Consider the following 22,602-nt stretch of genomic DNA (forward strand, 5'->3'; position numbering starts at 1 on the left):
GCCTAACGAAAACGGGCATACGCCATACAGTGTACTATTGGGGAAATTTTGCTTGGACAGCGGCGATATCGAATTCCAACTACCAAGGGATCTTTTACGTACACGCCAATGTGAACACGGCACCTCGGCTTTCCGTCCCATCCAAACGACTATACCTTGTCCCATGCCTAGAGGCTAACTGAACAGGTAATAGGCCTTTGAATTGTCTCTTAGAATTATATTTTGCTCGTGAACGTTATTGTATAATTTTGAAATATTGATTGTGTACGTAACAGGTTGCAGTTGCTCTATAAAGAATGAATGCGCTGACAAAATCATCACGTGACAGACATTTAAGTATCTAGGCGTATATTATAAGAAGATGGAGCTTGAAGGTAAATACATCATTATATTGTCTGGGCTTGTGTTATATAAATCTTTTAAAAGGCGTGATAAGAGGTGTTTCATATTTTATCCCTGCTTGATTTGTTGTGTAGAAAAGAATATTATTTACTTATTTATTGCTGTGTTCTCATCGTCGAATGCCAGCTGTCAAGGGTTCGTTTACGTGCGGGGGGTTGGATGGCTGAATGGTTAGCGTGCGCGCGTTGTATCATAAAGTCTGTCATTGAGGCGACTGGCGTGGTTTCGAATCCCCGGTTGTACGTGACAAGGAGTAGGGTCGCCTGTCCAACCTCGTGGGTTTTCTCCGGGTCCTCCGGTTTCCTCCCACTGCTAAAGACCCCTACGCGCAAGCGAATTATTGAAATAAAATTAAACCATATGTTAGTCCCGAAATGACCTAGTTTGTGTCGAGTGGACGTCAAACCCCATTTCTCTTTCTCTCTCGTTTACGTACAAGCCAACGTGTTTAAAGAGCTAGGTCTTTCGTCCCATCCGGACGGTTAGACGCTGTTCCTTGCCAGACCGCTAGTCCAGCACCCCTGAAATCGGTAACTCCTGGTTTGTTAACTAATGCCTTATTCTTTGCGCTGATAGAAATTTACATCTAGTTTTATTTTATTTTGCGCTTCTTTACTTACATGAGAGGACGAACCCTATTGATATCAGCATTCCACGAACCTTTGTACCAGAGTTATGCCTCCTCATTTAAAAACATTGGGGATACTCGATTGAACGTTCCGAAATTGATTTCTCCCAATCCCACAAATAGTGACAATCGAGTGAAAAGGGGGATTTCGGACTAGAAAGCATGCGTCGACTGCATAAGAAAATATCTTAACCAATCATGACAGCTGAAACATATTCGTTGTGTTTAATCACGCCATGATTCTACTTTAACAGCCTCCGTTGTCCGGACTGATAAAACTGTGTCACGACCGAATCCCGCATTTCCACGTCCCTTGGTTGCAATTCGGAACGTTGTAAATTCGATAGAGGCCACAGTTGTTAACATATATGGTTTTTCAAATTAGGTGTGAAGCATTGCCATACCAAAATGTTCCGCTACATTCCGTTCCGTATTTATACCCCCGTGACAGCAAACACAGTGAGTGTGACAGTCATAGCTACACTTGTTAACGGATTTAAAATTGGGACAATGGTAAGATGAGCTCTATCAATTTTTTATTTTGCAAAATGTGGCCATATCTTGCACGACAACCGCCTGTTCATTGTAACAGCTGTAGTATCGCTAGTAAGATCGACACTGAGAACATAATTGTGAATATTCCATTTAATCAATATTATATGATATATTTCATATACTGATATATATATATACAACAAAATAAATAAAATATGGATTAAAGAACTACATTTGTATATATTTGTAAGTACTTTCGCTAATGCTCTTCGGACTAAATATTATAATAATAATAATCTTTATTCAAAATCTCAGTGAGACACATGAATATAATATACACATAAAATATTTACAGTTAGTGAAAGTATACGTACAAAGTATTTTCAGATAATATAATATACACATCATTACAGATAACATTCAGTATTCATTTAAACTTATTTAAACTTATTTACAATAATAGAGATGAATTTACATAGATTCTCCAGTTCTGCACCGTGGCTATTAAATATATTGTACACGTTGATAGCTGAAGGACACTTCCGGTAATAACTTTTTATAAATTTACAACGTTCATTTTTAAGGATTTGGCATTTGAAAATGTAATGAAATTCGTCGCCTAATTTACCTGTATTGCAGAGAGAACAAATACGATTTTCTTCTGGGGTCTTTATGAAAACCCCGGCTTCAATTGGCAGTCTATGACTTCGACATCTAAATTTACTAAAGTAATGTCTATATTTCGGAGGTAGATCTATTAAGTACTGTTCAAAGATGAACATGGATTTAAATAAACGATAATTTTTGCATTTGCTTGTATTATGTACAGTGCTATTCCATTCTTGCTGATATTGATCCTTTAGCCTTAGCAGTAAACATTGCTTTAACCAATTAGCATTAATGTTACAGGCTTGGGAATCCCAAATATAAGACAACCCAGCACTGTTCAAAGCGTCTTTTATATAATTTAACCATGTATTAGGCTCATATGATTTATACAAAGTGTTATACAGTACACAAGCGATTTTAGATCTGGGACCAGTTACAAGCTTATACCAGTAATTAATCATTCTATATTTTATATAAATTTGCAAAGGATATACACCAAGTTCACCATAGACCATAACATTTGGAGTAGACATTTTTACTTTTAATACATATTTACAAAATCTCAGTTGAAGTCTTTCTAACAGTATAATATCAATAAAACGCCATATTTCACAACCATACAGGGCGATAGGTACTACAAGGCAATTAAACAAATGTATCTGGGTATCTACATCAAGATTTAGTTTACGAGCTTTTTGAATTAATGAAAACATTGCTGAAGATGCTTTGCTGTGAAGTTGTTTCTTGGCATTGACAAAAGATCCATTAAAATTAAAAATTATACCAAGATAAGCATATTCGTGAACGTTTTCTATTTCAACATCTCCATAGGTAATTTTAGGTGTTTTTCTTATTTTACCTTTTGAAAAAACAATTGTTTTAGTTTTTGTTGAATTAATTTCAAGTTTCCAGACGGTGCAATATTCTAACATGGCATTGAATGCAGCTTGTAATTCTGATTCACTTTCTGCTAAAAGAACAGTGTCATCCGCATACAAAAGTGCAAATAGTTTCAGGTATACACCTACATTTTCAAGATCAGTTTCATGGACGCTTAAACCTTTATAGTGTTGTGACAAGAAAGATGACAAGTCTTGCAAATATATGGAAAACAGAAGCGGGGACAGATTTTCTCCCTGACGAACCCCAACTGAACAATTAAACATATCAGACCTGTTTCTGTTGAGACATACACATGATTTGGCATATTTATACAGATTATGAATAACACGGAATATCTTGCCTGTTATACCACAGTCTAACACTTTCTCCCACAAGGGTAATCTGGGAATCTTATCAAATGCGGAACGATAATCAACGAATCCAGCGTATAGCCGTTTTTTATTACCAATATACAGATCGATAAGACATTTCAATGAAAATATATGGTCAAGTGTGGAATAGTTTTTTCGGAACCTGCTTGTTCGGGACCAAGTTTATAATTCGATTCTACGAATTTCGTCAGCCTATTATTGATAACTGAAGTGAACAATTTACAGAAACAGCTTAGTATAGTTATACCGCGATAGTTACAAACATCATCTTTACTACCTTTATTTTTATAAATTGGAAAAATCATACCAGAGCACCATTCGGTAGGTACAAGTCCTGTATCCAAAATCACATTAAATAATATCACATATATCGGTATCATGGTCAGTTTCGTACATTTGATATATTCATTTAGAATTTCGTCCATTCCATGTGACTTGTTGTTTTTCAAATTATTAATACAATATTCTATTTCAATATCCGTAATTGGCTCGTTGATAACATCATTGTCACCCACAACACAGTCAATCAGTGAGAAGTCATCTGGAACAAAGTTACTTTCGTTGCTTTGGTTTAAGTTTCTGAAGTAGTCATATAGCGAATCTATGCTGACATCAAACGTATTAGACGATTTTTTGCTTTGTGTCAACATTTTCCAATATTCTTTCGAATTGTTCCTTTTAAGACACTTTAAGTCCTGATTGAATTTTCTATTATAAATGTTATATACAATGGTAAAAAGATAAAGATAGGACAATAATGATTATGACGTCATGGTGTCATAGTTACAGAATATTGTTTAGAAGGGGTATAACTGAAATTATAACTCAGACTACAATGAAACATACAATATAACACTTCACATTTTTGCATTTAAATCTGGCCGATATTTTTCAATAAAATATGATTCTTTGGCCTCTAGTAAATCGCTCTTATTGCTATTTGCAATCTAATTAAAATATAGATCTATATTTCGTTTCGTTTTTTATACTTTCGATGGCCTACGCTACATGTAGATCTAACAAGTTATAGTGGGGGTTCACGTTCTATGACGTCAGGTACCAAGCAAGCGACATTTGGCCCGATTACGTCAGTCATTCAATTAACCAATTAGCTACCGCCATGTATTTTTTATCTACTTTTGCTTTGTTTTGATTTCTATTGCCGCTAATGTCTACCCACAGTTCCGCGCAAAAAAGGTCAAGCGCTCTATTCGACAGACCATTTGATTGGCTGACCCCTCATTTCAAGCAGAACACGAGTTAAATAACAACTCTTCCAGATCCGAGTGTAGTAAAGACAAGTAAAGTCAAAATTTTTAACTATAAAAACGAAACGAAATTGGATCTGTGTTTTAATCAGATTGTATTTAATTTATATAACGGGAAAACTTTAAACTCTCGTCCACCGCAAACATCTAAATGGCCACTTAGTGGGATCATCCTATATTGTGGATTCAGGATATGTTGACGATGTAAGAAAGGATTGGGTGATAAATAAAATCTCCTACGAGTAGGAGATTTTATTTATTTATCACCCAATCCTTTCTTACATGTACAAACAAATAAATAGATTTCACTTTTAACGAACCTAATTACATTACTTCGTAGTGATATATCACTTTTTGACAGCAATTCAACCATTGCAAAGTCCTTTATGTCAGTTAATTTTAAAGGACAATATTGGTGCCAGTGATATATCACTTTTTGACAGCAATTCAACCATTGCAAAGTCCTTTATGTCAGTTAATTTTAAAGGACAATATTGGTGCCAGTCGTTATCATATATGTGATAGAACTGGTTAAACACGATCCAAATATTATTTTATCACAGCGATCATTGCTACGATAGATGTGGAATCAATGTTTCAACAATCGGAAGTGACGAACGCAAAAGGAAAACACGAGTTATCCCTCTACATAACTGATTGAAGTGACGGGTGATAACAGGTACATGGACGAATTTCTGCCCACTAATAATTCTTTCGAAGATCAAAAGTTGTTGTGTGAGACTGTGAAAGGATATCTGACAATTCATGAAAAAATTGACTGTCACTAGATAAGAGAACATGAAGGAAAAATAGAAAAAAGTCCGTGCATTACAATGTTTATATAAGTATAGATTGATTAAACACGCGTGAATGTACGGACTGTTTTTATTTTATTCGTGTTCTCTTTTCTACTGTAGAATGTATTATCTATCTAATATCTATATATATATTTGTGACTGTCGTTTGTCTGTCTGTCTTTCTGTCTGTCTGTCTGTCTGTTCGGGGTTGGCAGCTACACTAGGTCAGCTCCGAGTCTGAAATTTGGGGTATAGGGGTAGCTCGGACCGGGGAGTAACATAAGCCAGGTGGCGTTAGTCTACCACTTCCGGTTTCGGAGTTATGACCCCCGAGCGAAGCCGGTCTGTTCGTGGTTGGCGGCTACACTAGGTCTGCCCCGAGTCTGAAATTTGGGGTATAGGGGTAGCTCCGACCGGGAAGTAACAAAGGCCAGGTGGCGTTAGTCTACCACTTCCGATTTCGGAGTTATGACCCCCGAGCGAAGTCTGTCTGTTCGGGGTTGGCGGCTACATCTGCCCCGAGTCTGAAATTTGGGGTATAGGGGTAGCTCGGACCGGGGAGTAACATAGGCCAGGTGGCGTTAGTCTACCACTTCCGGTTTCGGAGTTATGACCCCCGAGCGAAGCCGGTCTGTTCGGGGTTGGCCGCTACACAAGGTCTGCCCCGACTCTGAAATTTGGGGTATAGGAATAGCTCGGACCGGGGAGTAACATAGGCCAGGTGGCGTTAGTCTACCACTTCCGGTTTCGGAGTTATGACCCCCGAGCGAAGCCGGTCTGTTCGGGGTTGGCGGCTACACTAGGTCTGCCCCGAGTCTGAAATTTGGGGTATAGGGGTAGCTCCGACCGGGGAGTAACATAGTCTAGGTGGCGTTAGTCTACCACTTCCGGTTTCGGAGTTATGACCCCCGAGCGAAGCCAGTCTGTTCGGGGTTGGCGGCTACACTCGGTCTGCCCCGAGTCTGAAATTTGGGGTATAGGGGTAGCTCGGACGGGTAGTGACATAGGCCAGGTGGCGTTAGTCTACCACTTCCGGTTTCGGAGTTATGACCATCGAGCGAAGCCGGGTATCCTGCTAGTTGGTTGATAAAAGTCAGTCTATAGACCTTTATTAATATTTAAAATAACCGTAGTCGTATTGTCATGTCGTTGCGCCTGTCCGTCCACAATTCCTCAACTAACACAGTGAACCAGCGTCTCACGCACCGAGTGACAGTGGTTCCCGATCGATAGCCAGGACATATTTTATATTTCTATTGCAGGTAGAATGGCTTATGTATTGAATTCAAGTCGTATCGCCAGTACTTGTATAATTCGGTTTTTGAGGAAATGGTACCGATTGTTATTTCTTATATCTGTTGTATTTGTGGCGATCATCACATTATACCACATGCACACTCTACACACAGATATTAACCAGCAGAGATGGTCGAATTTGGACAAAGAACCAAAGTCAATGTCAACAGAAGATGAATATGTTTACACACATATCTTGAAAGAATATTTTTCCAGCAAAGATCATTTCATCAACGAACTTCCCCGAAAGCTACCACAAAATGATTCAAGAACAGCATGTGTTCATCCCAAGTTAGATCCTTACCATCCTTCCTTAGCTAAATATTTCTATAGCATTCCCAAATTGCAGTGTAGCGAAGACGAAAATTGGGTGTACGTTGACAACGGCACGTTTTATATCTCGAAAAATACTCAGGAATTATATGGTGTTATTACCTGTGACATTTACCCATTACTGTTCCTGGACGATTGGCATACCGTCGAAGGTGAATGCATCAAAAATATCAAAAATGGAACTTTATTACTTTCCGATTTCTTTAGAGCGGAATGTAACTCAAATCATGGACACTCATATACCAATAGACACTTAGGAGTTGCTTTTAATCCACAGATACACAATCGTCTTGACGAACAAAAGCAGCAACATAAAGGCATAGATTTAAATGTTTTTATCTTTGGATTGGATTCCGTTTCCCGAATGACATCCATAAGAAAACTACCGAAATCTAGAGATTATTTTTTTAACATTTTAAAAGGAATAGAATTAGAAAACTATAATATCCTTGGAGACGGTACAATTACGGCAATTGCACCCATATTAACAGGTCATTTATTGGAAGAGCTAGGGGAGGTTAGAAAAGGTTTCAAGGGAACGACAACATTTGACGCAAAGCCTTTTATATGGAAAGACTTTAAAAAAGCAGGTTATGTTACTCTTTGGGCTGATGACGTCCCTGGACTCGGTTGTTTTCAGTACAGGTTTACGGGATTTCAGAGTCCACCTACAGATCATTACCTAAGACCTTTCTATGTCGCAGCGGATTATGAAATAGAATTTTGGTTAACGCCGCATTTAAGGCCATTGTTACATTCCTTCCTAAGTTTGTTTATGAAGAATCCCCCCATGTATCGATCATTATGTTATGGTTCAAAACCCAAACATATTTATTTTATAGAATATCTTAAAGATATGTTCAAAATGTACGGATCCAAAAGAAAGTTTATGTTTGGTTTCCATAGTGAAATCAGTCATGACAATAACAATAATATCGAATATATGGATGAAGATATTGCTGAGTTATTCAAATATTTAGAAAGCAGTGGACATTTAAATGAAACTTTGCTAATATTTATGAGTGATCATGGCGCCAGGTTCGAAGCCTTTCGGTCAACCGTACAAGGTAAACAAGAGCAATTTATGCCCTTTTTTTCCTTCAGATTTCCGCTATGGGTTGAACGTGTGTATCCCGAAGCTATTAAGAATTTCAAGCTAAATGCGAATCGATTAACTACTCCTTTGGACATACATGAAACTCTTAAGGAAATTCTTAATTTTACAGGTACAGGAATGGGGAAGATTTCAAATCGGGGAATTAGTTTATTCAAAGAAATTCCAAAAGAACGTACGTGTTCACATGCTGGATTAAGCACACATTCGTGTGCATGTTTAGACTGGCAACCTGTGGATCAATCATATGTTTTAAAACGGGTGATACATACAGTGATTTCACAATTAAATGAATTAACTTCAGACTTGCGAAATAAATGTGCTTTACTGAGAATAAAACATGTTTTAAAAATCCTAAAATATAGTCCACACGCCGATCTAGTGAACCATATTTCTGTAGCGAGCTCGAAAATAATATATTACCAGGTAATTATGACCACAGAACCTGGTAATGGGTATTTTGAATCGACTGTGAAACACGACTTAGATAGAGATATATTGACTTTAAATGAAAAGGACATTAGTAGAGCAAACGCTTACGGTACTCAACCACGATGTATATCTGAAACTCGCCCTGATTTAATGAAATACTGTTATTGTACTTAACACATTTTTAAAATAAATGTTTAACATAAAAATCAGTTTTATTTCAATAAATTTTTGTCGTCGCCTGTCCGTCCGTCCCTCTTTCCGTCCAAGATAGGGTTCATACCCTTATAGACGGATCGATGGAGAGGGTGACGATAAAATACATCCCCACTGTAGTGTCGGCGTATAAAATGTATACCGCATTGTCGACAAAGACGTCCATTGAATTTTAACGATGTCTCAGATCTTCAGAGTTTATACATATATTCAGGTTAGATGAATTTGGAGAAATGTAGTTGACAATGTTTTTGGAGATTTGTATTTGGAAATGTGTTGTTCGAGATTTGCTTTTCGTTTTATGCTTTTGATGAATTGTAAATGTAATCATTTGATTTTCTAAAGGAAATTTTATCATTTTAAAATACATTTAAATTTAACAAAGAAACAATTTACACATCTGATGTGAAAATTGTTTGATTTGTAAAAAGGATATCGATTTTAAGATAGAAAATTTAATGTTAATTTTAGTATACAAATATTGAAATACGATAACAAATGAATACATAGGAATAAAGGACTATGAATTAAGAACTAAGAATTAAGAAGATTGAATAAAGAGCCTTTTGGTTTTCCATAGTTGTCGCGTTTGTAATTACATACGGTTTTTATTTTCTAATTTGACAGTATTCTATTCCTATTCCATGCAGACTTATTTTAATTTCCAATTTGTCGTCCAAATAGGTGCATTTAAAACGATGGACAAAGAATTTCCTGTCTTTATCCTTGGTGGTAGCTCCTAAATATTGAATGTTGCTTGGCATAAAATTACGGGTGAAACATTGCTGCTTAAATAAGGTGGATGTATATCATAAAATTGTTGTATCCCACTTTTGTCTCTATCTCTAACCATCATTAATTAAGTGCAGTTCAGTCATATAATTGTTTGTAAAAGGCGGGCAGGGAAGCAAACAAGAACAAAAAATGTTGTACATTACCTAATATTATTTATAATCTATTGCTATGGACATCTATTATTCTAAGAATATATGATTTAATGCTTTGCTTATATGATTTAATGTATGTCAGAATGAAGTAAAGTTGTGAATTTTTTACCTGGACGTATTTATTTTATTTTATTTATGCATTTATCTACCGTAAACAAAGACGTACTTCTTTGTTTAGGAACTACAAAAAAAGGTTAGCATACCATGTCCCGTTTACAGTACCATTTTAAATACGTATTTGTCAATAAATGACACTTTAGGTGCATGTACAAGATGGCGGTGTTAACTTTAGTTTGTAGCCCAACTCAAGTTCAAAATACACCCATAAACCTGAACAATTCCAAATTCATTTATTAAATAGTTTATATTAATTTATAGATGAACACAGAACTTACACCTAACTGTGTTTTAAGGTTTTATATATATATATTTCAGAAGTGTGATCTTCAACTGATATTATCAAATGAAAAGATGGTGTTATCTACCTTTAATTAAATGCACTTATATACGTGTTCGATTAATGAACAATTATTGACGATTACATTAAAGTATATGTTCAACTATTCCATTTGTTGTAAAGACATCGAAGTTCCTTGAGGTGGTGCCAGTATGTTTGGGGACAACTTTTATCTTGAAGCTGAGAAATGCCACAATAAAGAGTATTGTACAATACACGAGAAGAAAGAAATAGAAATTTATTGTCGTGACTGTAGAGAACTATGTTGTTATGTTTGTGCTGAGGTAGATCATAAAAATCATAAGAAAGCTGATTTCAATGCCGTCGATAGAGAAATAAGAGGAATAGTTAAAAAACTGAAATTGGAATCAGAAAAGAAGATCGAGCAACTAAAACAACATTCTGACTTTTTAAAGACTAAAGTGTGTGATATCAACGCCTCGTGTCGGACATCGTGTGATAATGTTGACAAACACATAAATGATATATGTGACCAAGTAAAGAAGTTAGGATGTGACATTAAAGATGATATCATCAAAATCAAATACGAAGAAAATATTAAAATTACCAAACTAGTAAACGATGTTGACACGATGATATCTAAAATGAGAGAATGGTGTGAATATTCTGATCGTATTCTACAACATAGATCTATAACCACAACTGTAGATGAAAACGAATTAGCAAATATTCAGATAAAAACAGAATACGACATATCAACATATGTACAAGTCCCTGTTTTACGACATTCATTTTATCATATGGTGGAGATTGATGTAGATTCTTTAAAACAACAAATTGGTGATTTCCAAACAATGAATGGCCCCACTTTTATCAGTGGCTTTAATGTGGACCAGATGGCAAAGACAGATGGGTTTTACTATAGTGATGATTTAATCACACGAGGAATGTCTTGGTGTGTAAGTGTTGCACATCGTACAGATCGTCAAGCATTAGCTGTTTTCTTGGGATTGAGAAAAGTAGAAGATGAAACAATTTTGGCAACGACAGCAAGTTTTATATTAAAACTGTTAAATATAAAGAATGATGGTAAATGTATAACAATAACAGCTACGGATGATACAGAACTATCACCATACATACCCGGTGGTACAGGATGGGGTTGGTCTAGTGTTATAGACTGGGACACCTTGATTAATCCTGATAACGGTTACTGTGACGACAGCGGTATATTCACATTACAAATAACTGTCAACATAGACAATATAGATCGCCATTAATTGAAATAATGTAAAACTAAATAAAACGTTTTATTGATGTGTGCGATATTAAGATAGACCGATTGATTTTAATACCAAGTCCGCGAATCGTTTGCATCAAAAGGGTCATTAACAAAGCTTTCGGAAGGATATGGTGCGCTAAACTCTGTCATAAGCTTGAGGCGGCATGAGGCCGGGGTCAGGGGTCCTTAAGTACTCAAACAATTATCTAACTAACAGAAAACAAAGAGTTGCTGTCTCATGACTAGGTACCTATAGGGATATTTTTTAGAGTTTGTAATATATTTCATACGAGGTGAGGGGTCGGGTCATTAACTATGGCTGTTCCCCCGATCGGATTTTATCTAATGGAGGTAATTACATTTACATTATTATGCGTAATGAGTTTACTTTTATATTGAAGTAGTAAACTCAAGGGCGTAATTAGAATTTATGTTGAAAATCGATGTCGTAACCAAGACTAAAGCCGCATAGGCCTATTCATTAATGGCATAATTGGAATTTACTTTGAAAATCAATGTCGCGGTCGACACCAATGAAATGCAAAGTCGTTGTTGAGGCCTGGTAGAAACTGGAATCGAAATGGATATCACTTTTATGCGCAATGAGAGTTTACATCGAAATCGAAGTAGTGACCCCAGGCGTAATTAGACTTTACATTAAAAATCGATGTCGTAATCAAGACTAAAGTCGCGTAGGCCTATTAAAACTGGAGTTGAAATGGATATGCGTAAACGGGCTCAAACTTGCAACTCAGGGCATACTTGAAATTTACTCTGAAAATCATTGTCCTGGTCTACGCCAAGGTTATGGTTAAAACTGGAATCGCAATAGATATTAATATCAAAATCAAAGTAAAAATTGTAGTCGTAATTAGAGTTTAGGTTGAAACACAAATGAAATGGGGTTTAACGTCCTACTGTTCTGCTCCTAACCTGGGCTAATGAAGACGGGCATATGCCATACAGTGTACTATGAGGAGAATTTTGCCCGGGCAGCGGCACTACGGCCTACTCTTATATCGAATTCCAACTGCCAAGGGATCTTTTACGTGCACGCCAATGTGTACACGGGACCTCTGTTTTTCGTCCCATCCGAACGACTAGACAGCTGTCCTTGTCAGGCCCTCCGTCCTGTATCAACGACAAGGGGAAACCACGCCGGAAAAAACTTTTTAAATTTTTAATAGAAACTTGTCGCTTTAGTACCATAATTCATACATCGTATTTTCCGTACAGCCACCCATTTTTCAGAATTTTGTCAATTTTCAATCTCAATTTTGGGCTACACCAAATGCGGACTGTTGTACACAGGATTCATACACAAGAATATTGATTGAACTCTCTGTAGAAGAAGTTAGAAAGAAAAATAGGTGGACTTTTTGAGAAACCACATTTGAAAAAAAAAACACTCGATAAATCTCCAAAATCGACTAAAATTAAAATTAGAATTTCACAACAAAACTTATATCGTTGGAATCGGATAGACACCAGCTATCCATAAATGTAAACAGAATTTAAAAATTCCAAGAAATAAAAATTTAAGTTAATTTAGAAAATTTTCCAATTTTCACCAAAAAATTGAAAGCGACAAAGTTTCCGAATTCGACGCTTTTGAACTGCTATCTGCTCAGAAATATCTCCAGATATCCCAAAATGTAAATATCAGAACAATCGGTTGAGAATAAATAGAATTAAAGATTTGACGCATTTCCGCTATGTGCACAAATTTCGTTTTACATTTAACCACCATCCAGTTTCCCGAGAGAAAACCGAACTTCAGACCTCTATCTCTTATAGTTGCTGAAAAATACCCCCCCCCCCCCAACCCAAAAATAGAATAGATCTGCTACTGTCCCATGCAGATATGAAAGCTTTCATATTCATCGTCACGTGTCATGGATTATATCAAGTATCTTAAAAGAAAAAAAAGAACTAGAAAAAATAATTATCTCAATCGGTCAAAAACTCGCGCAAGTAACAGGTCTAAATATAGTGAGAAACATTGCACCCGGGCCAAAAACAAATAAGAGAGGAAATAAAATGAAAATGGCAGGAAAGAATTTAAAAAAGGCAGGAGAATAACGAAAAATTAAATGAGCTAAATTTGAATGGAACTAATATTTTTGGAATCAGATTGACCTCAGCTGTTGGAATATTAAGGTTCAATTTGTAAATTTTGAAAATTAAGGACATAAATTGCCCTGCAAACAATTTTATCGGCACGTAAAAGGTCAAAGGCGAAATTCGAAATGTTAAAATTTTCAAACACCAAAAATTCGATCCTGATGCCGGCTATCCTGAAACGTATACCTTTGGGAAATAGGAGACGAATTCTCCCAACAAAGGCCTATTGTGTTTAATTTGAAGTCTGTTAAGGTGGATGTTTCACGGTCTTCCATATCCAATTCCAAATGGTGACCAGCAATTGGACGAAAGCAAATTCTGCTCTGAACGTTTTTAGGCATTCTTTCAAGGATTCAGGAAATGTAACTCCCATATCTGTAAGTAAAAGATCTTAAAAGCCTTGGGATTTTTCCGTTTCAAGATGGGGGCACTCTCGGTTCGATCGACAAACTCCATATTATATGTACGCATCTGTAATTACTTAGCTAGTACAAAAATACATTTTGAAGGTAATCTGACCTACTTTTTGTCGATTTATTTTTGAAAACGTTGATCCTTAATTTCTCCATGGTCTACGTACATTCCTAATTTCGTGAAAATCGTACTAATATTCAAAAAGTTGCCATGTTGGTTTTACTTCCGGGAGGAGATGTCAGTGACGTAATATTCGAAATTCGAAAATCGGAAAAAGCAGACTTAAAGTAAATGTTTTAAGGTACTCAAAGAAAAAAGAATTAGTAAAATAGATCAAAAAGTCACAAAGTTACAGCTATGTAGGTCAATTTTTTCATCAGTAAATTTCGGTGATTTCGGATTCGTAAAACGTTTTGAAAATATATTGATTCCAAAGCCACCACCCATTCTTGGAAGGAGGCTAACCAGAAATGTATTAATTTCGGAAATATGAGACGAATTCAAGAACCGGTGGTCGTTTTCGATTATTTTCAAGGCGTTAAAGGAAGTTTTCACTCATAAACAACTTTGTCGGCACGAAAAACGTCAAAGGTGAAATTCGAATTTTTTAATTATTCAAATACCAAAGATTCTGCCATGAGCCAGGCTATCCTGAAATGTATTAATTTCAGAAATGGGAGACGCACTGCACATACTACGGCCTATTGTGTTTATTTACAAGCCCGTTAATGTAGATTTTTCACTATTTTTCATCTTCAATTCAAGATGGTAGCACTTCCGGTTCTAACGATAGACTTCATATTTTGTGTACCCATCAGTAATTCCTCAGCTAGTACAAATCTTTTTTTTTTAAAAAAGTCTACAAAATATAGGTCAGATTGCCATGAAAAGTTTAATCCTTAATTTATCCAAGGGGAGATAAGTTAGAAAGTTTCTAATGGCATCTTTCAAATCGCATCGGTATGATCTACTTACATTCCAAATTTCATAAAAAAAGTGTGCAACTATTAAAGAAATTGTCAAATTGGTTTTAACTTCCGGAAAGAAATCACAACTACGCATTTTTAGTTTTTTCGTTCGTAAAATTCGGTGATTTCGAATTTGTAAAACGTTTTGGAAATATATTTAAACAATAGTCACTTAGATTCTGAGAAATCCGATTTGCAGACAACACACGAAAAAATAAAAAAATAATCTTAACAGAAACGATAAGCAACATTTGGCGGACAAGTTCCGTCAGCAGACAAAATCTGTCAGAACTTGCGAATATTTCTAGCAGACAAAAACACAACCAGGTCAAAATATTCACCTCTTACAACTTATGTAAACAGGGTAGGGTAAGCAGAGATAAGCAATTCGATTGGTTGATGCTTTGGGACACGATAACTTTAGTTCTAATGAAGTGAGAGTGATGACAATGGAGTTCGACAACTTTGATTCTAATTGAGTGATAGTGGTGAAACTTCGTGTATAGAATGTTCAAAATCGATGAATGGCTTGACGTAGTTTGTTCATGTGCATTTTTCACTAAGGCTAAGCAGAGATGAGCAATTTGATTGGCTGAGACTTAGGAACACGATAACTTTGCTTCTAATTGGGTGATGATGATGAGAATTTTCTGCTTATGCTAAGTAGCGATAAGCAGTTTGATTCATTAATATGTCTTTGGTCGATGCTTTGGGACAAGATAACTTGATTCTAACTGATGGAGAGTGATGAAACTTAGTGTATAGTGTCGCTCACTACCGGTACTTCAAACCCCGAGTTTGATAGTGATCGTTTGAAAAAGACAAATGTGCAATTAATATGTGTCATCTCTTTTTTGTGGGATTTTCGGCGGGGGACATCGGCCTCGCTGTTGGCTTGTTCATATAGCATTTCGCTGCAGCCAACAACATTCTGTATTAATATCGCCTCAGTGTCTGCTACCCCCACCCCTTATACCTTACAATTCACCCTGTAGATATTAATGTGTCAGGAAAATGTTTATATACTCTTCAAAAAAAAGTAGGAGATATTGAAATGCAAATGCAAATGGGAGGGGTTCATTGTCAAATTTGACACTTCAAGGAAGGGTTGATGAAAACTGCTGCGTGCTGGTTTATCCTATCCATGTTTGCTTTCCTATCGGTTCTTGCATAAGATTTACTGTTTAGCGTAACTTTGCTTTAGTGTGTTATGTTTAATTTGCAATAGCCAACATTCTTAATGTGTCACAGTCTGTGATCAACAGACTGTGGTACCGATACCAACAAACACACAATGCTGATGATAGACCTCGTTCAGGTCGTCCTAGAGCCACTACACAAGCCAAGGATCGATACATTCGTACACCGGTTCTGCGAAATCGAGGACAAAAGGCCAATCAGCTTTCTGTAAATTTGCAGCCCATTTAAATGCGCGACGACCGCGTGTTGTGTTGTGTTTTACGATTCAATTTACCGTGATGACTAATTTTTATATATTTATACAGCCTGAATACAACACATAGAAGAGATTGGGGTCCTTTAATAATTGTATTTCTGTATTTTTGACAACACGCGGATACAGTAGGTTTTGAGGTTGTCATATAAACTTCAATTAATAATAGCATACCAGATGTTACTCTGTATAATGTATTATATTTATAGACAGCATGGATTTTAACAACATGTAATGGTAAAAGTTTTTTTTTTTTATATTTTAAATACATTACAACGTGGTAGAACACACATCATACTAAACTTAGGCTGCCAGTCCACAGTTAGCTCAGTTTGAGAACAGACACTCTAAGCTAGTTGACCGACTTTTTAAGTCCTAAATTTTAAGTCCGAAAACAGAGTACTTGGTAATTGGTTCAAAACACAACCTCTCAAAGCTTGATGATGATCTTTCTATTCGTGTTGGAGAGTCATCCATCATTAATTCTACTGCAGTCCGAAACATTGGTACAATCTTCGATTCTAGCATGAATAAGGAAGCCTAAATTAACAATTATATAAAGTAGGCTACTTTCATTTGAGAAACATTGCCAAAATTAGGAAGTTTATAACAATAGATGCTACAAAAACACTGATACAAGCCCCAGTTATCTCTAGGCTAGATAATTTTAATTCACTGCAGTCAGATGTTCCGAATAAATCTTTGGACAAATTACAAAATGCAGCTGCTCGTCTCATCTCAGGCTGTTCAAGACATGTCCATATAACTCCAACACTGTTTAATCTCCATTGAGCTATGTTTAAACCCGAATGGTATCGTTACGCAGTTAGGTATTGGTTGTTAATCGGACTATTGACCAGTGCTTAGGTCCAATCAAACGAAACACTGCGAGGAGTATGTAGGCTAATATACCTTACACCCCACTTCTACTCGTTGCCACTGGCAACCTTTGATAAAACTGTCCTGTTTAATTGCAATACAAGCTTAAAAGTATTCATGTATCAGAAATGTACAGAAAGAGTACTGATCATTTCTGATACACGGATACTTTTATACCGTTTTAGATATCTATCAAGCAATAAGTAGCGGACGTTTAGTCCGACCCCGATCGCAATTGCTAACGAGGCTCCAACCAATGTACATGAAACAACTAGTCAAAATCATAGTAACAAAACAAAATGGGGGGAACTACATGGCAGTTCAAAAACATATACAATGACATTAAATTAACATAACAACATATTACAAAAATCAATTATTATACATACCAATTGGCATCTATTTCATAATTTGGTTTGATTTATATTAATATGCAAAATATATAAATTAGAATATTGAATAATTATTTTAATTAATTGTGATGATAGAAGGCGCAGTTCTCTTGCTGGACACTTCACAGGCATTGAAAATAAGCACGATGAAAAAAAAACGCTTAGAAAGTCATAAACTTTATTACAAATAAATTTCAACGGAAGAACCATCCGCCGATGCATACTTTCACCAAGAATGACCCACGTTTCGCATTTCCTTTACACTACATTTAATAATATCGCAGTCCTCTACACCATAGACATTGTTTTGACGATGTGGTCTAAACAAACACGTGATTGTTTTACGCTCAGAGTATCATAGCAAGACGCACGTCACTTTTCGGTTGAAACGACTCGATAATAAATACTATTTTTCACATTTTGCTTCACAATACTCGATAGAAATGTGATGTAAGTAACTTATTAGCACCTTTCCTCGGTGTATCGATACACCTCGGAAAGTGTGCTAATAACTACTACTTTCACAACTATCGTGTTCGTACAAGCCCTCTCGCCAACTCCGCTAAGAAACGATAACGTCTTTCTGATAGAAAGAAATACAAAACAAGTATCGGTTGGGGAGTTGGGAACGAATTTTTTAATAAATTGTGGATAAATTACCATTTAACCCAAGAAGCTGTGCATCAAGCATTTTTATTTACCAAAGCTTTGTATTAACTGTTATATTGTCTTATTATCCAAATTCTTAACTTACCTGTTTTTATTGTGCCATTTTGTTTCAGTAATTTTATATATTCTCATTTCCCTTGTGTTATTGTTCTCCCTATTTATATACATTTAATTGTTATGTAAAGTTCCTAAAGAGCATCTGGACACTTAGGTGAAAGATGTTATATATAAATACACCATAATAATAATAATAATAATAATAATAATCATTTCATTTCTATAACATAAATTTGCTCATGTGCGCTTCACAAAGACGATATTACATAATGAACCCAGGTAATAAAGAGCATACATGATAAAATATATAAATGAAATTGTTGTATAGATAAAAAGTTGTATGCGCAAGTCTATAGGCTAACTAAAATGAAATGGGGTTTAACGTCTTACTGTTCGGCTCCGACTGACTTAATGAAAACGGGCATACGCCATACAGTCTACTATTAGGGAAATTTGTCCCGGACAGCGGCGCTACGGCCTACTTTTATATCGAATTCCAACTGCCCAGCGATCTTTTACGTACACGCCAATGTTATCACGGGACCTCGGCTTTTCGTCCCATCCAAAAGACTATACCTTGTCCCATGCCTATAGGCTAACTTAACAGGTATAGGCCATTGATTTGTCTCTTAGAATTAGTTTTTGTTTATTGTGTAATATTGATTGTGTACGTAACGGGTTGCAGTTGCTCTATAAACAATTAATGCATCGACAAAATCATCACGTGACAGACATTTAACTTCTGTGATATGTTTTGATAATCAATACCTTCTACGATGAAGCAAGCAGGGAATCAAGCAAGAACAATAGCGAGAATAAAGTCCATAAAATGTCAGACATATCTTGACTGAAATTCTATATATATGTCGATGGCCCTATTTACATAATAATTTAAATGTTATCTCTGCATATTATTATATCTATAGTGTGTTGATTTTTTTAGGAACTACAAAAAAGGAAGCATGTCATGCCCCGTTTACAGTACCATTTTAAATACGTATTTGCCAGTAAATTACACTTTAGGTGCATGTACAAGATGGCCGTGTTAACTTTAGTTTGTCGCCCAACTCAAGTTTACATATAGCCATAAGCCTGGACAATTCCAAATTGATTTATTAATAGTTATATTAATTTATTGATAAACACAGAACTTAGACCTAACCGTGTTACAAGATTATATATTTCAGAAGCGTGATCTTCAACTGATGTTGCCGCTGTCCGGGCAAAATTTCCCTCATAGCACACTGTATGGCGTATGCCCGTCTTCATTAGCCCAGCTTAGGAGCAGAACAGTAGGACGTTAAACTCCATTTCATTTCATTTCATTTCATTTCAACTGATGTTATTAAATGAAAATATAGAGTTATCTACCTTTAATTAAATGCTCTGATATCCACGTTCTATTATTATATAATATATTAAGACACAGGCTCTTTCAACGAGTCCAATTGTCCCATTTATTGTAAAGGTGGTGCCAATTACTGCTTGGATGTTTATTAGCCTCATTGTAACATTAATGAGATATTTATCAACGTATTTTATACAGCCATAAACCTATTTGTGTAATGATATTTTTTAAGTATTTTGATACGTCTCAAAATAATACAAATTGGCATCATCTTAAAATACTGGCGTTTTAATCCATGAAGCAACTGATTCTGGATTAAATTCGTCTGGTAATCACAGTAAAGGACGCATAATCCGACAGTACCATTGTCCAATTGTCTAGCTAATAAAGAGATAATATGCACGGGTCATAATATCTACTGAACTGATTGGTATTTTTGTCCATAATATCATACCAAAAAAAAAGATCAGACCGGTAATCTACCAATAGACGAATCCCAGTAATGGAAGAGTCGAAGGCTGGAAATCCCCAGATCCAATCTGTATCGGTGTGTGGCTGGAATTATGAGAGAATCCATGGAATAACAGGATCTGTTATATATCGAGTTTAATCTGCCCCAGGGTCACAAGACATACTTGATATAGTTCTCATATTTGACTATTAATTAAGTTCTGGTGTTATCAAAACGAAAGTGTAATCTGCAATGTAATCACACAATTTTGCGCAAATCTCGCGTCTGGAAAAGCAACGCAGGTCGGCGTGTTCTCTTTGTTATTTTCTAACCATGATTTCGTATTATTAAAGGGGCTGTATGGGAGATTAGATAAAGAGTTGGCAGTTCTCGCTATTATAATTGAAAATAGATAACGTTAATACAATGTGGTGAATATTTCAATCAAATTGCTCCACTAGGAACCGAGATAATAGCTTTTGAATTTTAGGCTAGTCTCGATCAGTATTACTAAAGTAGGTACGATAAAAAAAATAGTCTCGATTTTCGGATTTAATCATCAATGAGGTTTGAGCAGCAGGTCGGATTCAAATCCAGTGAAAATCCAACACATAAGATGGCAACGAGAGTTGATTAAGGTCTTTTCATGTTAATAAATGTCTAATTAATGATTCAGATAACGTTTCAGTCCCAAAGAAAGACATGCTATATGCAGATTTAACCGTTGCATATTATATGTTTAAACTTGTTTTAATGGTATTAAATTTTTATAGACAATATTTTAAAGTGATTTTTATTGTATAAATTTAATACAGACAATGTTTTAGAAATGTTTTAATAGTATCAAATTAATAAATACAATAATTTTAAAATGTAACAATATTGAATTAATAAAAATAATATTTTTTAGTTGTAATAGTATTAAATTAATAAAGACAATTATAGACAATATACATAAAAACCGAGGTTTGTGTAACATAGATTTCAAATCCTTATATACCTAATGGATATTAATTCAATCCAGGGGCGATTAAAAAAGGGTCCTGTCTTATAATGAAGGTAAATAAACTATCTGTAAATATACACGTACTAATATATAATTTAATATCGCCGAATCAATTAAGTTCATTTATCTAGAAAGATACAGTTAAATTAATTAATCTAGATCTAAACTTGAAACCATTCAACCTTAAAGATCCCCCGCCACACCCCCTTTAAACGATATTCCATTAATACAATATGGCCAAAAATCAGAATTAAAATTAAATATTTGATTAACTTTAGGAAGATTGAAAAGGGAAACTTCCTTTATCCGACATTCAGTTAATACGTAATGGTAGGATATCAATCTTCAATCTGATTAAAACACAGATCCTATTTTATCGTTTCGTTTTTTATTGTTCAAAATTTTGTTTTACTTGTCTTTACTACACAAGGATCTGGAAGAGTTGTTATCATTGATGTGTTCTGGATGGTGTGAGGGATTAGCCAATGAAACGGTCTGTGACGGCGCGCTTTTGGCGTGTGATGCACTGAACTGTGGGTTAATCCACTAGAAAAATGAATGCTGATTGGTTTCTCAAATGTCTGACGTCATAGGGTCAAAAGTCGCTCGTATTACTTCTGACGCGACCTATCACTACAACCGATCAGATCTTCATTTAGTGTAGGTCATCGAAAGTATAAAAAAACGAAACGAAATATAGATCTGTATTTTAATTAAATTGATCAACCTTTAAAATTAAGTATTGGCCTATAATCATACACATTTTGACACTATGTACATATACAACAGTTATTCAGCTTTTCAAAACATATTGGACCCGCGGTGGCTTAGTGAATAAGGCTCTGACTCGCTTACCAGAAGGTCACGGGATCGATCTCGATGTTGGCCGAGTATGTTCCCTGGCAATGAACATCGTATAGTCCTTCGGTTCGGATGGTATGAAAAACCGAGGCGTACGCGTTCGTAAAAGCGCCCTTAACGGATGAAATTAGAAACATTGCAAACATTAGAAATATTCGAATAATTTCCAATCATAGCACGTGCACGGCATGGTGCATGCCTTTCTTTATTAAACCAGAGCTGAAAATTAGGAAGTTAAAACCAATTCATTTCATTTTCAAAAACATATTCCTTTCCACTCTATACAATTGACAGAGAAATTGGACTTAGAATAACTATAAATAGCTATAGCTGTTTTCTCTTAAAACACTACCGCGAGTCCTATGGTGTTATTTTTAAGGTGAGAGGAAGATAACTGAATTGGATTGAACAACAGGCTGAAGCCTATATAAGTTTTTTCAAACACGTAATAAAACTTGAATGGAATAATATA

At 35.6% G+C, this 22,602-nt stretch overlaps 1 protein-coding gene across 5 annotated transcripts; it reads left to right on the forward strand.

The window, feature by feature from the left end:
* The first annotated feature begins 274 nt into the window (after positions 1-274).
* LOC126831508 (uncharacterized) lies at positions 275-12,240 on the forward strand. 5 transcript variants are annotated; one of them, XM_050562040.2, is made up of 3 exons: positions 275-374; positions 6,736-8,169; positions 10,244-12,238. In XM_050562040.2, exons 1-3 carry the CDS (start codon positions 362-364, stop codon positions 10,249-10,251), a joined length of 1,455 nt encoding a protein of 484 aa, XP_050417997.1. In that variant the 5' UTR covers positions 275-361; the 3' UTR covers positions 10,252-12,238. The 5 variants fall into 5 exon arrangements, with proteins under 5 accessions (XP_050417997.1, XP_050417995.1, XP_055959430.1 ...); XM_050562041.2 differs by lacking the exon at positions 6,736-8,169 and adding an exon at positions 1,416-1,543 and having other exon boundaries at positions 326-374; positions 10,244-12,240; XM_050562039.1 differs by lacking the exon at positions 10,244-12,238 and adding an exon at positions 1,416-1,543 and having other exon boundaries at positions 326-374; positions 6,736-9,916.
* Positions 12,241-22,602: the final 10,362 nt, after the last annotated feature.

Source organism: Patella vulgata, chromosome 9 (assembly GCF_932274485.2).
Source record: "Patella vulgata chromosome 9, xgPatVulg1.2, whole genome shotgun sequence".
In the NCBI taxonomy this organism is placed as follows: Eukaryota; Metazoa; Mollusca; class Gastropoda; family Patellidae; genus Patella; species Patella vulgata.